General features: G+C 52.4%; 1 protein-coding gene across 1 annotated transcript in view; it reads right to left on the bottom strand.

Moving 5' to 3' along the window:
- OSBP (oxysterol binding protein) overlaps positions 1-14,917 on the bottom strand; it is a 28,022-nt gene that overhangs the window by 2,797 nt on the left and 10,308 nt on the right. The window contains exons 4-11 of the mRNA XM_070383272.1: positions 12,384-12,579; positions 11,810-11,912; positions 11,450-11,504; positions 11,137-11,268; positions 6,593-6,838; positions 6,205-6,325; positions 1,235-1,338; positions 109-204 (exon numbers count right to left, since the gene is read on the bottom strand). Coding sequence (XP_070239373.1) covers positions 109-204; positions 1,235-1,338; positions 6,205-6,325; positions 6,593-6,838; positions 11,137-11,268; positions 11,450-11,504; positions 11,810-11,912; positions 12,384-12,579 — 1,053 coding nt within the window. The remainder of the gene's footprint in view (positions 1-108; positions 205-1,234; positions 1,339-6,204; positions 6,326-6,592; positions 6,839-11,136; positions 11,269-11,449; positions 11,505-11,809; positions 11,913-12,383; positions 12,580-14,917) is intronic.

Raw genomic sequence — 14,917 nt, 5'->3', positions numbered from 1 at the left:
GCTCCTTTTTTTGAACACACACACACCCGTCTGTGCCAGCTCCAAAGGAACAGACTTTCTACAGGACATACACTCGGTGAAAAACACTTTAATTCCAACTTCTCTTACCTTTCTCGCTACATCCCGAGAGAAGTAGCTATAAGGAACAAATTTGAGATTGCACTTGTCTCCCGTCTTGTGATTCACAATGTCAATTTCACCAGACTATGAAAAGAAAGAACCATGGATTGTTTTATTAAGACTGAATGACTTGGATATATGCTAAGCCCCACGCCTCATAATTTTGTTCTTTTCAGTCTTACGTTCTAGAGCTTGTACACTTAAGATTCAAGTCTCAGTCATTCTTGAGATGCTGTGAAATGCTTTTATCATCTTGGTATTCCTGGTTGGAATCAAGGCCAAATGACTTTAAAAAAAAAACAACTGTGTGCCAAGTTAGGTGGCGTAATCCAACCTTCAGCACACACACTGACATTCACATAATAATCTACCTTCCCAAAGCAGTCCTCCACTCAGTCTTCATGAACTCTGTGCTTAAATCAAAGGATTCTACTCACAGTCTCAAGACTACACATGGTGGGCCTTTCTGTATTTTATTCATTTCATTCTCTCCTCCTTTCTATCTTGTGAACCCCAATCCACTCTTGAAGACTCAGCTTCATTCCCATACCTACTGTGAAGCCTCTCCCACTGCTCGGACAATATTCCCTCTTTTTTCCTAAGTTTACTGCAACCGTTGTCTTAAGAGCAAATTGATAATTAATTAGATATTATCTTAGTACACCTCTTATGTGGGTCATTTTGTCAAATACTTTTCATCCTACACATATTTGTCAAAAGTCTCCAATGATAAAATAACTCTTGAGGGACAATGCCCCATCTGACTTGGTACCCCAGAGACCCTGCGCTCCGCCCGGCAATAAATGTCTGATGTGTAATCACATGACGGAGGCTGGGAGCCGAGCTTACTACTTTCTTGGAGCCTTCCTGGTGCCTAACCCAGTCCTAGGAGAGCAGTCACCGAATGAATGCGGTGACCTGGTCATTTACAGATGGTCATTTGTGGTACAGCACGTCAGCAGCTGGGAGTGTGGCTGCTGCCGGAGAAGAAGCCCTTCGGTAACAGACAGAGCAGGAGCAGCAGTCTGGGTCCAGGTCCCGCGCCCTAAACCCTGCAGAGATGGACACGAGGGCGCTTCTGGGCTTCAGAAGCACGCAGAGGCCCCTTGCTCACCTGGTCAATCCACAGTTTGCCCACGATGATGTTGTGCACCGTTGTGGTCACTTTCTTCCAAGTGTAGTGGTGCCCAGTCGCATGGAAAATACAGTGGATGCTCCCTAGAAGCAGAGCGCGGCACACATTAAGCCCAACGCTAGAAAAGCAGCACCGTGCTGGCTGGAAATAATGATGGGTTGATTTTATTCTATCAATATTTCTTACTTTTAAAAAGAAAACAGTACATCAGAAAGGACTTATAATCTTTACAAATGTTGAAAGTACTGAATCTTTCACTAGATTTTTAAACTTGTTCAATATGAATAAAATATAATTAACAATGATGAACACTGACAACTGGTGCGACTTAGCTGACAAATGGTATTCTGCAACAACAGAGGTAAAAATGGAGCAAACCCCAGTCTTCACTAACTGGGCCTGCCATACTCGCAGCAAAATTAACAAGAACAGGTCAAATCTATCCCAACATGAAAAAAAAACTGCCTTGTGGCAAAGAGCACGTTGGTGATCAGTACTGAGGACAAGCCCCATTGTGAGTCACTAGCTGTGTGACTTTAGGCAAGTCACCGGTCCATATATGGGCCTTTAAAAAAAATAAGCCTTTAGCATTTTTTTAAAAGTCTTTACTGCATCTTTTACAAAACTGCTTCTGCTTTACATGCTGGTCTTTTGGCCTCGAGGCACGTGGGATCGCAGCTGCCAGACCAGGACTGAAGCCGTACCCACTGCACTGGAAAGCCGAGCTTCAGCCACTGGACCATTAGGGGGTCCCTACCTTTGAGCCTTAATAGGTAAAAAAATAAAAACAAAGAGGAGTAGTGGGTAGACCAAGGGCTCTAGAATCAGACAGAACTGGTTCACTGGCTCCACCACTCGTTAGCTGTGTAAGCCTGTGTCGTATAATAAAGAATTTGTCTGGTCTTTGTCCAACATTTAAACCCTTGCAATTTCCCAAGTGATAGTGTCTCTGTTACTCGTGAGGGCCCTGGAGGTGTCTGCCAGTGAGGTGCCTCAGCTGGGCCCCTGGACAGCAAAAGTGATCTGAATCAACTTCTTTGTAACTCTGGAAATTAACCAAAGACTTACAGTAATCCAAGAAGCATTTATTCAAGAAAAAGGGCTGAATCTCAGCAGCAAAATGAGCTGTGTGGCATTGTAACTTGTCCTACTACCCTCTCCCCAGCTCAGCAGAAGCCTTGGAAACCGGCAGCCTCACCGTCATGATAACCAGGAAGACCAGCTAGCAGGCCAGCAAACACCGGAGCGGGTAGAGCGGCATGAAGCCCCCCAGAACCCAGCTCCAAAGTACTGTCATTATCTGACCTGTCTGGTAGTCCCCTGTTAAGTCCCACTCACAGGGCTGATCTTTACTGGATCTGATTCAGCACCAGCTCACCTCAAAAAGCTTCTTTCCTGGGGCAAGTATCAAAACAATCAGAGGCAATTATTCACCACAACGGCTGCCAGAAGTGGCGATAACAGTTGGAGCGCTTGAAGAGATAATGGCCCGATTCCCCAGGTTTGACAAAAACGCTCATCTACACATCCGAGAAGTCCACTGAATGCCAAGCAGGACCAACTCAAAGAGAACCAGGTACAAACCCACCATAATCAAATGAGAAAGAGTCAGAGAGAATCGTCCATGCCCTCAAGGAACAGAGGAGTGGCCGCAGCGCGAGCGAGCGAGCGGCCGAAGAGCCACGGGGCAGAGGCAGCAGCAGGACACAGCCGAGAGGCTGAAGGCCCTGTCCAGAAAACCATCCTTCACAAACACAGGAGAATGCAAGACATTCCCAGAAAACAAAGCCAAAAGAATGCATCGTTAGCAGATCTCATCTTCAAGAAACACTCAAGGAAGTCCTTCAGGCTGAAATGAAAAGACACGAGACAGAAACTTAAATCTACCTCAAGAAATTAAGAGACCAGTAAGTGCTGAGTCACTCAGTCGTGTATGAGTCTTTGCAACCCCATGGACTGTCACCCGCCAGGCTCCTCTGTCCATGGAATTCTCCAGGCAGGAATACTGGAGTGGGTAGCTATTCCCTTCTCCAGAGGATCTTCCCAACCCAGGGATCGAACCTGGGTCTCCTGCATTACAGGCAAATTCTTCATCATCTGAGCCACCATTAAAAGACAATTATGTAAAGCAACAGTTATAAAACAATGTTGATGGAATTACAATGTACAGAAATGGTTTGTATGACAATAAAAGCACGAAGGAGGGAGAAGGTAACGGAGCCATACAAGGGCAAAGTTTTCCTATACTGTAGAAACTCCGCTGTATTAATCTGAACTAGGTTATTAGAAGGTTTTAATACCAGGGTAACCACAGCAAAAATATCTTTAAAAACCACAGTAAAAGAAATAACCAGGGAATTAAAATGGTAAACTGGAAAAATCCTATTTAATACAAAGAAGGAAGTAATGGACAAACAGAGGAACAAAAAAGACGTAAGATCTACAGAAACAAAATACCAAAACAGCAGATGTAAACCCTACCTAATCAATAAATATAGATGGATTAATCGCTCTAAGCAAAAAGAAACTGGAAAAATGGATAAAATACAAAAGGAGGATTTTTTGACCCAAGTGCCACTGGAGCAAATTCAAGGTACGTGGAGCCCAGCAGTCACTGCCACAGAGACCAACAAGCTGAGCACTGGCTCCGTTCAGTCTCAGGCTGTGATTCTCCTCAGACTTGAGAACTCCAAGCTGTGAAGGAAGAGTCTTATTTAAGTGCACCTCTTTAAACTGCAAGCTGCCACTCAATTCCAAAGTGAGTGGGTGAGTAGACTCGTATTTATCCTCTACCACAGTCTTCATGATTTTGCAAACATCAATTACATTTCCTAGAAGCGCTCTTTTTTCCAGATTGCAAGAACTCTAACCTTTTCAGTCTACTTTACAAGAAGACTCAGACTTCTGTCTGGCCTCGTTTATAACCCTGTCTGTACTTCTTTCACCAGTGACGTCTATCGCTTAACAATTTACCCTCTGAGAGGTGAACATCCCTGAACATGTGAAAATGACACTGCACAGTTCTCCTTCCAAGTCACGGATGAAAAATATTAAGTGCAGCCATCCTCGGGGCTAACGTCCGGAAACCCCTCTTTATACTCTGTACTCAGGTTCCTATCACTATGTCAACTCTTCGTTCAATTTCTTGCATATTAACCATGAAGCAATAAAGTTAACACTTCAGTTTCACTTCCAACATCCTTGGGTTTTTTCCTCACATCCAGTTTGCACTGTGCCTGCTACACTGTGTGTTTTCTGAGGGAAAGCGGGTGGAGCCAGCAGAAAGCTGTCCTGCAACAGCCCAGCCCTGCAGCTCTGCCTCCTGAAAGACGAGCTCAGGCGCCTACTGCCAGCCGTCTCCAGGCTACTTGGTCTCTCCATCTGCTCTGGGTTTCTTTTCCTGCAGACCAGCACTCGCTCTTCAACACGTACAGGGTCAAACGTGGCTCCTCTCGCTGAACTTCAGGTTATTCAAGAGCCTGCTACACTTTCTGAATAACCTGAAGTCCAGACATGCTAACGCGGCATACTAGGATTCCTATTCCCAGGCCGGATCTTTTAGGTCTTGGTGCAGAATTAACTTGTAATCCAATAAGATCTTTTAAAACAAAGTTTCACCTTACCTGGAGTTTAGCTGTTACATAAATGATACCTAACCCCTCTGGTGGAGGGGGGGAGGGGCTACCAGGAAACCTATATAACCTTGCAGTTATAGGAGTTCTGATCTATGGAGAGAAACTGCCTGCTAGGGAATGAGAGGCAACACCACCAGTTTAAAGACAGAATTTTTAAAATGCAAGCTGAAATGTATATCCTAAAATAGTACTTAAAAGTAAAAGGAAGTGTCAAAGCGTTAGCCGCTCAGTCCTGTCCGACTCCTGAAGTCCAGACATGCTAACGCGGCATACTAGGATTCCTATTCCCAGGCCGGATCTTTTAGGTCTTGGTGCAGAATTAACTTGTAATCCAATAAGATCTTTTAAAACAAAGTTTCACCTTACCTGGAGTTTAGCTGTTACATAAATGATACCTAACCCCTCTGGTGGAGGGGGGGAGGGGCTACCAGGAAACCTATATAACCTTGCAGTCATAGGAGTTCTGATCTATGGAGAGAAACTGCCTGCTAGGGAATGAGAGGCAACACCACCAGTTTAAAGACAATTTTTAAAATGCAAGCTGAAATGTATATCCTAAAATAGTACTTAAAAGTAAAAGGAAGTGTCAAGCGTTAGCGCTCAGTCCTGTCCGACTGAAGTCCAGACATGCTAACGCTGCATACTAGGACTATTCCCAGGCCGGATCTTTTAGGTCTTGGTGCAGAATTAACTTGTAATCCAATAAGATCTTTTAAAACAAAGTTTCACCTTACCTGGAGTTTAGCTGTTACATAAATGATACCTAACCCCTCTGGTGGAGGGGGGGAGGGGCTACCAGGAAACCTATATAACCTTGCAGTCATAGGAGTTCTGATCTATGGAGAGAAACTGCCTGCTAGGGAATGAGAGGCAACACCACCAGTTTAAAGACAATTTTTAAAATGCAAGCTGAAATGTATATCCTAAAATAGTACTTAAAAGTAAAAGGAAGTGTCCAAGCGTTAGCCGCTCAGTCCTGTCCGACTCCCTATGGCCCGATGGACTTCTCAGCCCATGGGATCCTCCGGCACGAACACTGGAGTGGGCCGCCATTCCTTCTCCAGGAGACCTTCCGGCCCAAGGATCAAACCTGCTTCCCCTGCGCTGCCGGCGGTTTCTTCACCATCTGAGCCACCAGGGAAGCCCCCAAATAAAGACGCATTAGACGTAAGCTAAGAAGACAGAGAACCTGTGACTGAGTGTCCCTACAGAGTCTCTCAGCCCTCATTCACCCCGGAACCAGCGACCTCCTCCGTTCCACCAAAACGGCTTTCCTTTCCGGAGCACCAATCCTGACCCAGGCGCCGGCCTTACCGAGGGGCATAATGGAGAGGTATTTGCCGCGAAACTTGCTGGTAATCTTGATCTCCTGCCGCAGCGTCCAGCCGTTTCTGGACTCGGCATGGTGTGCAGCCGCGGGGGGATGGTGGCTCACCTGGAAGAGACCGGGAGCGCAAATGAACAGGCAGTCAGGAGAGGAGATGCTGCCTAGTCACGCCCCAGATTCCCGCTGGACTTCGCACGCCCACAGCAGGAGGTGAACACCGGGGCCTCCAGGGCTGAAGTCCTGAAGGAAAGGAAGGCAGTCTGGGGTGACGGGGCTTGGAATTTCTGCAAATACTAACACCCAGGTTGGGGAGCAACCCCCCGAACCCCCCCTTCCTGCAACAGGAAGCGTGCTACAGTCCTGAGGCTCCTTCACCTGCTCACAGAGGGATCGGTAGCCATTCTCCTCTAACCGGTCCAGCTCAAAGGTCTCCCCGAGGAGTGGGTTGAACGGCTTGCTGGTGCGGAAGACAGTGGTGGAGTAGGAGGACACGGTGAAAGCTGCAACATAACAGAGCTGTTCTAGAGAGTTCTCGCACGTGGCGGCCCGGTCCAACAGCTCGTGGTACTCCAGGTCTTCAGTGAGGCGCTGAAGCATGGACAAGGGCTCGTTAAAGTTCACCTGTCAGGAAAAGAGCAGATGTAAACGCCTTGCCTGCACAGCCACACCACACCATTTCTTCTTTTCTTTCTCCGCAGGTGGAGACACACACTGAGACGTCAAGACGATAAAGCAGATCCCTGGGGAGAGCAGCCTCTGCTCCATGGGGACGCTCTACGCCAAAGAACGCCTGTTCTCCATGGTGAGCTGCTTGCGTCTGGCACTGGGCAATCTCCACCTGCACTGATTTGCTAGCTGAAAGCTGAGATGGGAACCATGCCTCTTTTGTTCAGCACTGCATATCCAAGAGCCCCGGACGCCTGGCCCCGGGAGACTCATAAAACAGGCATCAAATGAGTCAATGAAAGGGGAAGGACGTGAGCACAGGGACACCCAGACAGGAGGCTGGGCATGTAACCCTTCTGAGGAGGAGAGGAAAGCTAGCGGAGTCCAGGAGCAGGCAGTCCTGACGGGGAGCACGCTACAGGGGCCAGCTTCCGCTCCACACCTGGCCATCACTGGACTCAATTCAGTGCCCCATCAGGCCAGGTGCTGCCTTCTCTCAGGCTGCACAGCTGCATTTCTGGACCGGGAGTGCTCACACCAGGGGCAGGGAAAGGGCTCTGCGTGCTCCTGTCTTCAAGTTTAAGAGCCAACTTGAGGACACTAGACTACAGGATGAAGTGAGCATGTGTCTGTGTGTGCCTCTCTCGGGAGAAGGTGTCCACGCACGCCACAGATTCATGGGTGCCAGGCCCTACACAACCCACTGGGGGCAGAGAAGTGAGCAGAAGAGACTTTGTTCTCCCCACCCCAAAGAGTCAGCTTCTAGGTTGACTGTTTGGAACATATCATGACTTTCTATTTAAACACTTCTTATCAAAAGAGGTTAGGTTCCCAGGTTAGCCCATAACGCTGTTTAGTCAGCAGCACAGCTAAACAAGCCTGAAAACCAGCAGCTCAAGTGCTGAGTCCAGAGAAGAGAAGGAGGAAGAAAAAAACGCCCTTTGTACTGGATGAAGCTGACCGAAAGCACCGTTTTGGTTACTGAAACAAGCAACAATGACACTTTTCTTCCTAGACTCCCACCTCTTTTCCTGTCTTTTTCTGCACTTTTATCCAACCTTCTGCCCGCCACTCTCTGTGAGTCACATACTACCCTAATATTTACTGTCCTGCCAATTACGAAATATCTTGTAATTTCCACTATGACACTTAGAGAAACAAAGTTTAAAGGAAAAAAAAATCTACTTGAAATACCATCACCCAAATATAACTATCCTTAATAGTTTCATATTTTTTCTATGCATTTATATGTTTTTTAAAAGGGCCTGTTTTTTCCCAAAAAATAAACCAAGCATTTTTCTGTGAAACTTTCCCAATGGGGAAGGACGATCTACCATGCCTCAACTAAAAGTCTTCAAGTACCACACTCCAGCGCCACCTTGTCCACGGAGAGGAGAGTGGTGTGATGAGAAAAGTGCACACGGAGGGAAAGCGGACGGGCAGAGCGTGAAGCCTCCAGGTCTTTCAAAAGCGAGCACTGATTAACTACGCAGACAAAACCTCTCAGGGGCTGAGCTGCAGCCGACGTGCAGTCACACTTCCATACGTTTTGGGCAAAGTGGGGCGGGGACGGCACATCCTCAGGTCATCACCACTCATCACACGCACGGCTCTGCCCCCGAGAGCTGTGCCAGGACCCACAGCGTCCCCGAGAGCAGGCAGGCTTTCCCTCCTGGTCTTTTTTACCACTCAGAGGCCTCACGGGGGACAGAGAAATCTGAGACTTTGAAGTGGAAGGGAGCGGGCATTAGCGACACGGTTGATGGAGGGCAGGGCAGCGTAAGAGACAGCCCAGAGACAGCAGCAGGAAGCCCTCGGCAGGCTGCAGGGACCAAGGGACGCACGGGGTCACTGCACACAGAGGCAGGGGCCCGTGCAGGACCTGAGGCCTCTGGGCCCGTCCAGCGGGAGCGTGGCCCAGGAGGACGCAGCCGCGGGGAGCACCCTGGGGTGGCTCCCTCCTCCCGCCCACTCCAGACGCCTTCTAGGGCCTCGCCCGGGGCATCCGGGGCCGGCACAGCCCACAGACGAGGAAGAAACCGCCCAGGGGCTCAGCTCCTGTGACTCGGCACAGGCAGGTGAGGGGTGAGGGCCAGGCTGCAGCAGCACCAGCAGGAACCGAGGTGGACGGGGGCCACCTGGACGTGGATGCTCCTCTGAGCAGGAACTGAACTTCCACGGCGATGACTGGCCTTTCCAGCCCCCTTTCCTACCACTTCCTTAGGGCGCTGGGCTAAAAAAGTGGGGCTTCTTTTCAAGACCCCCGCCCCACCCTGTGAACCAATTCTTTTATGTTTCTCTGCACCGTGCCTACTCACGGCCCTTCTGGTCTGCAGAGGAGTCTTTTTCTACCAAAAGTCCTACACGCTTACAGACAAATCTATTTGTTTTCCAAGACTCACATTTGCTGAATGATATACACGTGCCAGGCCCTGCTATGCATCAGGGGTATGAAGGCTGGTAAGATGGTCTGGGCAGAGCGCTGTCCACGGGAGGCGGAACCACTCACTGCTCCATAGGCCCTGAGCGGCCAGGAGCCTCTGTCTCCGGACGGCGCGCGGGCAGAACCTGCAGCCCCCCACACTCCACTCTCCCCTTCGTCCACAGGCAGCGGAATCCCCAGTTCTCATATCAGCCACACCACCAAAAACAGAAGTCGTGATCTCCAGCTAGCTGAGGCCATGTAACTGAGCTCAGAGTAAATAAAGAGACTGAAGGGGATGGTTCGCGTAGTTTGCAGGAAGCACCCCGAAAAGGCAGGCGTGCCGTCTCCTCTCCCCCTGAGGGCCAGGGCTGCAGCAGCCACCCAGCACCCAGGAACTGAGGCCACGGGGCAGCACGGGGCAGGGCCACGGGCCAGGGTGAGCCTGGTCACAGCAGCAGGAGCATCGACCAGAACCCGACCACCTGCTTCTGGACTCCAGCATGATGGTGACTGAAGCTCATATTTATAGGCCAGCTTTTTCTGTGAGAGGCCAGACTGTAAATATTTGGGCTGTGAGGGCCATATGGCCTCTGTCACACCTACTCAGTACTGCTGTTCTAGGAGGACAGCAGCCACAGACAATCGGTACGTGAATGAGCGTTTACTGTGTTCCAATAAAACCGCCAGGACACTGACATCTAAACTGTATATAATTTTCAGATAACAAAATATTAGCCTCTTTTTGACATTTTCCAACCATTTACAAATATGAAAACGATGCCTGGCTTGTGAGCTGTGCAGAGGGCAGCGAGATTTGCCCCAAGGCCACCGTCCGCTGACCCGTGGTCTAAACCAACATATTTTGGACTCGTTAAACTGAACCTATACCTAACTGAATCAGCCCCGGGCAGCTTGGCTGCCAGTAAATGCTCGGGGAATGAAAGAGGAAGTGAAACCCACTGCCCAGAAATAAACGGGGGCACTTGCTGGAACATAGGGCTGAGACGGCTCGCCCTGACGGGACGCCTGAGTGAAGGGGGCTGACGCAGGGCTCTGCAGTCAGTTCCTGAAGAACAGGCACCAGCCAGGGTAACAGCAGAGTGGCGAGGGCGGTGGGAGCTGAGGGAAGTGCAGGCAGAGAGAGTAGCATGGGCAGATGCCGCGGGGGGCAAACGGAGGAGCCGGTGCAGACCTGAGGTGGCTCCCCCCGTGGGCACACTGCCTGCACTTCCCTGGGGGGAGGGCAAGGCCCGAGGGAGCTGGGCTCCACTCAGAGCAGGGAGCAGCGAGCAAAGGATTCCCAGGGAAGCGGCGACAGGACGTTTGCAATCCTAAACCCATCCCCTTCTAAAGCACTCTGGACAGACAGAAGTGGGCCTGATGGGAGGCAGGGACATCCTCCCCCGGAGATGGGCCCAGGCTTCCTGCCTGGAATCAACTGCCCTGCTTTGCGCTCCCCAAGCCTCTGTGCGTGCAGCACTGCCCACCAGACGGTCACAGAAAGCGATGTCCTCTACCTGTCTTCGCGCCTGTCTCTTGAACTACACGGTTCGTGAAAACGGAAACGATGCTGAATTTATCTCTGCACGGCCCCAGCACATCTGGCCTAGGAATCTGCTCATAAATCACTGCTTCTGAACAACGCATCTGATTCTCGCTGATCTGGAAGCATACCAGGAACCTAGCCGAAATCGAGGCCCCTGGTCCTAGGCGATGGTCTATGATGGTACGGATAACACGGGTCACGCCGCAGGCGGCCGTGCGGGAGGGCAGGGCCGTCCCGGCAGCACCCCCGGGCCTGAGGGGCCCCGGCGTGTGAGACCCTCACCGGCATGGGGATCTTGGAGAGCTCTTTGCCGATGCAGTTCTTCATGATGCTCCACAGGTTTAGGCTGTAGTTCGGCTTGTAAGGTATCCGCGTCCGCTTCTCCTTCTTGGTCTCCTCCAGCTGATGCTTGTACTAAGCGTAAACACAAAGACATTCAGGGACCCGCAGAGAACAGAAAACCCAGGATTTCTAGACCTCCCTTCCCCCATGCTAAAAAACAAAAAGTCAGTGTCTCCTGTTCCTCTTCGTGCTTTACAAGCACACCCTGGGAACACACTCACTCCGCCCCTGCTCATCACCCCAGGTGAGGTACCTGTTCATCGAGGCTGATGTCACTGCTGGCTCCGCTGATGTTGCTGCCGGTGCGTCTACACGGGTGGGAAACGGGGATGAGAATAAAGATCAGAACTAGACGGTGGTCCTCGCCACGTCTTCACAGAGCAGAACGCTAAGGACACTGCACAAACTTATTCACGAGTGGCCAAGAGACAACAGGTAGAAAAGCGTGCGTAGGAATAAGCGTCTCTGGAGAAGCTGCTCACGTAAAGACAGACGCTCTCCCAGGTACTTAGGGCAAAGAGTCCAGGCCTTGGGCAACAACCACGATATCCCCACTGAAACACGTCCTGCCTTTCATGGCTGGGCCAGGGGAGGGCAGTCAAGCCGGACTCACTTGTGGCCCAAGTTCTCGGGCACAGTGATGATCTCAGGGGCATCAAAAAACTCGTTCTCGTCGTCTTCATCACTCAGGTCTCCTTTGCCAGAGCAGGACTGATCTGCCGGGAGGGGGACAAGCCGCGTTCGTTCACTTTGCTACATTTATTGAAACCTGGCAGGCAGACCTTCTAAACACGAACCACACACACGGGAACAAGGGCAGCAGGAGACACACAGGGCTGAATTCCAGCTCGCGTGAGACCCGGGGCTGCTCTGTCCGCCTTGCGAGGCCCCTGGCCCGGTCGGACGCCCCCCCGCCCCCCACCCCCCAGCCCCCCACCTTTGCCAGAGCCGGCGCCGCTGGCCGGTCAGACGCCCCCCATCCCAAGCCCCCCCGAGCCCCCCACCTTTTGCTGGAGCCGGCGCCGCTGCCGGTCAGACGCCCCCCGCCCGGAGCTCCCCACCTTTGCCGGAGCCGGCGCCGCTGGCCGGTCAGACGCCCCCCACCCCAAGCCTCCCGAGCCCCCCACCTTTGCTGGAGCCAGCGCTGCTGGCCGGTTGGACGCCCCCCGAGCCCCCCGGCCCCCCACCTTTGCCGGGGCCGGCGCCGGGCGCGCCTGCGGGCAGCACCGTGGCCCCCCGGAAGGCCCTCTCCAGGTGGTTGTGCTGCTTTGCCAGCTGCTCCAGGGTCTCCTCCAGGCGGATGCGCTGGTCCCTCTCGTACTGCAGGGACTTCTGCCACTTCTTACTGTGGGTCTGGGCCAGCACGAGGAAATCTCTGCAGGCCTGTATGGAGACAAAGCGCTCGTGGGTCCCCTCAGCTCGACCAGTCAGAGTCCCCCCTACCTCTGGACGCCCGCGGAGTAAGCTCACTCTGGGAGCCCGAGCCAGCGAAGCACAGTGAACGGCCTTCCCTGTCACGGCAGTGTCGGGGACAGCCAGCTCCGTGACACAACCAAGGTCCACGCAGGAAAGACACAGAAAACCGCCAGTGTGGCTGTCACGGTGGCTTAGTACTCTCCTGGTCGCGGGGACCACACGGGTGCCTCCTGAGCAGCAAACCCAGACTGGGGGCTGCTCGAGAGGAGGCCGGCTGACCCGGAGCGGAGAGAAGGCATGGGGCGCCGGGTGTGGCTTTCGACCCATTCCCGACCACACTCAAGCCGCCGCCCGCGGAGGAACTCAACGCCGACGGCACCTGAGCCTGAGCCGCATCACCCGGAACACGAGGAACTTCCTTGGTTTCTATCTCGGTCCCTAAGAGAACCACAGACCTCAAAAAGCCAACGCCTATGGGACCTCGAGACAGAACACAAACCCGACCGCGCTCAGTCCCGCCCCAGGCTCCGCGTGGGTTCCAGACCCAGGCCGGACGGCTGGCTGCGGACGCACAGGGCCCCGGCGGCCCCGCCCCGCCACGGAGCCCCCGGCCGCGCACCCTTCTCAGACACGCAGATCTCCGCCAGATCTCCGCCGGACGGGGCCTGTGCTGTTCGCGCGGCCTAGGATGCCCTCCGCCGCCTTCCTCTACTTGGCTAAGCGCTCCTTATTCTTTGAGACCTATGGCAAAGTTACTTCTCCGTGACACCCCTTGCCCCCCAAGCCCAAAGGAGCCAGGCTCTCCTCTGCTACTGCAGCACTTGGCACATATTTCTATTTCTCAGCATCCACAGCATCCGATCGTGACTTTCTGTCCAGATGGATCGCGAGTGACTTGAAGATACCATTTATGGCTTACTCACACGCTTATCCCCAGCTCCTAACTCGGCTGCTTTGTACACATAAAGCTCGCTTAATAAATGAATGGAGAGAGGAAGCAATGGAAGCTTAACGGTCTAGACAATGTTAAAGGGAAGCTAAAAGGTCAATAGAGTGTCTGCTGCCGTGGTTTCAACCCTGACCTATGGACTAAGGCCTATGGGGTCAGGAACTCCAGCTTTGTGCTCAGGGAACTGCGGATCAGACTACCCAACTGCCTACCAGAAAGCTCAAAGTAAGCTCAACATTAGCAGGCTCGCTTTCCGACTAGGCAGCTTCTCGTTGGCAGGGAAGCAAGGGGCTTCCTGGATTCTGAGTCTTCCTCCCTCCCCAAGTCCAACGATCAGAGCCCACGGACTGTTCTTTGATACTGCTGGGATCTTCACACTTCTTTCCAAACTCCGTACTCGAGGCGGCACGGAGAACATACCCTGGGTCGTCACAGCTCCATCCCGCTGTCTAACTGGACTCTTTAGCAACTGACTGAACCGAGAAGCGCCTCGCCGTCCTCATCTGTGAAAGAAGAATGACCACCGCAGCACTCTCACAGCGTCGATCAACAGGAACAGGGAAAGCTCTCAGCAAGACCCGGCTCAGAGTCATCACTCAACAAGGCGATCGTGACTACAGTTACGCCTGCACCAAAGTCGGTCTCATCCCCTCCTAACCCACCCTTGCCAAGCCCATGTGGGATCTGCACACACAGTGTCCCCGCCCACCTGAGCGCCTCTTCAGCCTTCTCTCAGCTCCCTCCTCCACCGGAGAGGCTCCCCGAAGACGCTGGGCAGCTGGGCAGCGATGCACACCAGGGATGCGCACCCTCACCCGCATCCCAAGACCAGCGACAACTTGGTCAGCAAGAGGAGACGGCATGCCGGGCACTGTGCCCACCTCTCGACACCCATGAGCTCATGAAAGCCTTTCCACACCCCAAGAGCAGGACCATCGCCACTTACAGAAAAGGAACTGGAGTCACAGAGGAAGGAGGCACCCCCAGCTATAGAGACGGTTAACTGGGGCCACTGGGCTCCTCGGCCCCGAATCAGGGGTGCCTTTTTTTCACAGGAAGACTCTCTCAGGTCTTCCAGCATTTAGTTGAAGTGTTACCTTCTCAAATCCTCCCGGTCTGAGCTTGACACCCCCAAGGATTATAGTACAGCAGCCTGTGCCCACATCTGTCGGGGCGCTCAGCACACTCCATAATCATCTGCTCAACTCTCGGCCCCTAAACAGAGAGTAATCTCCCCGAGGGCAGGGACCATGGCCATATCCTCTAGCACCGGGCCTAGAACACAGAAGGTGCTCAACCGTGTTCACTGAAGTAGAAAATGGATACACTAACACAGGGCCAAATTCACTCGCCTGC

The sequence above is a fragment of the Bos mutus genome, chromosome 15, assembly GCF_027580195.1.
Source record: "Bos mutus isolate GX-2022 chromosome 15, NWIPB_WYAK_1.1, whole genome shotgun sequence".
NCBI lineage: Eukaryota > Metazoa > Chordata > Mammalia > Artiodactyla > Bovidae > Bos > Bos mutus.
The sequence above is the reverse complement of the archived record's forward strand: the minus strand, read 5'-3'. Positions and strand labels throughout refer to the sequence as shown.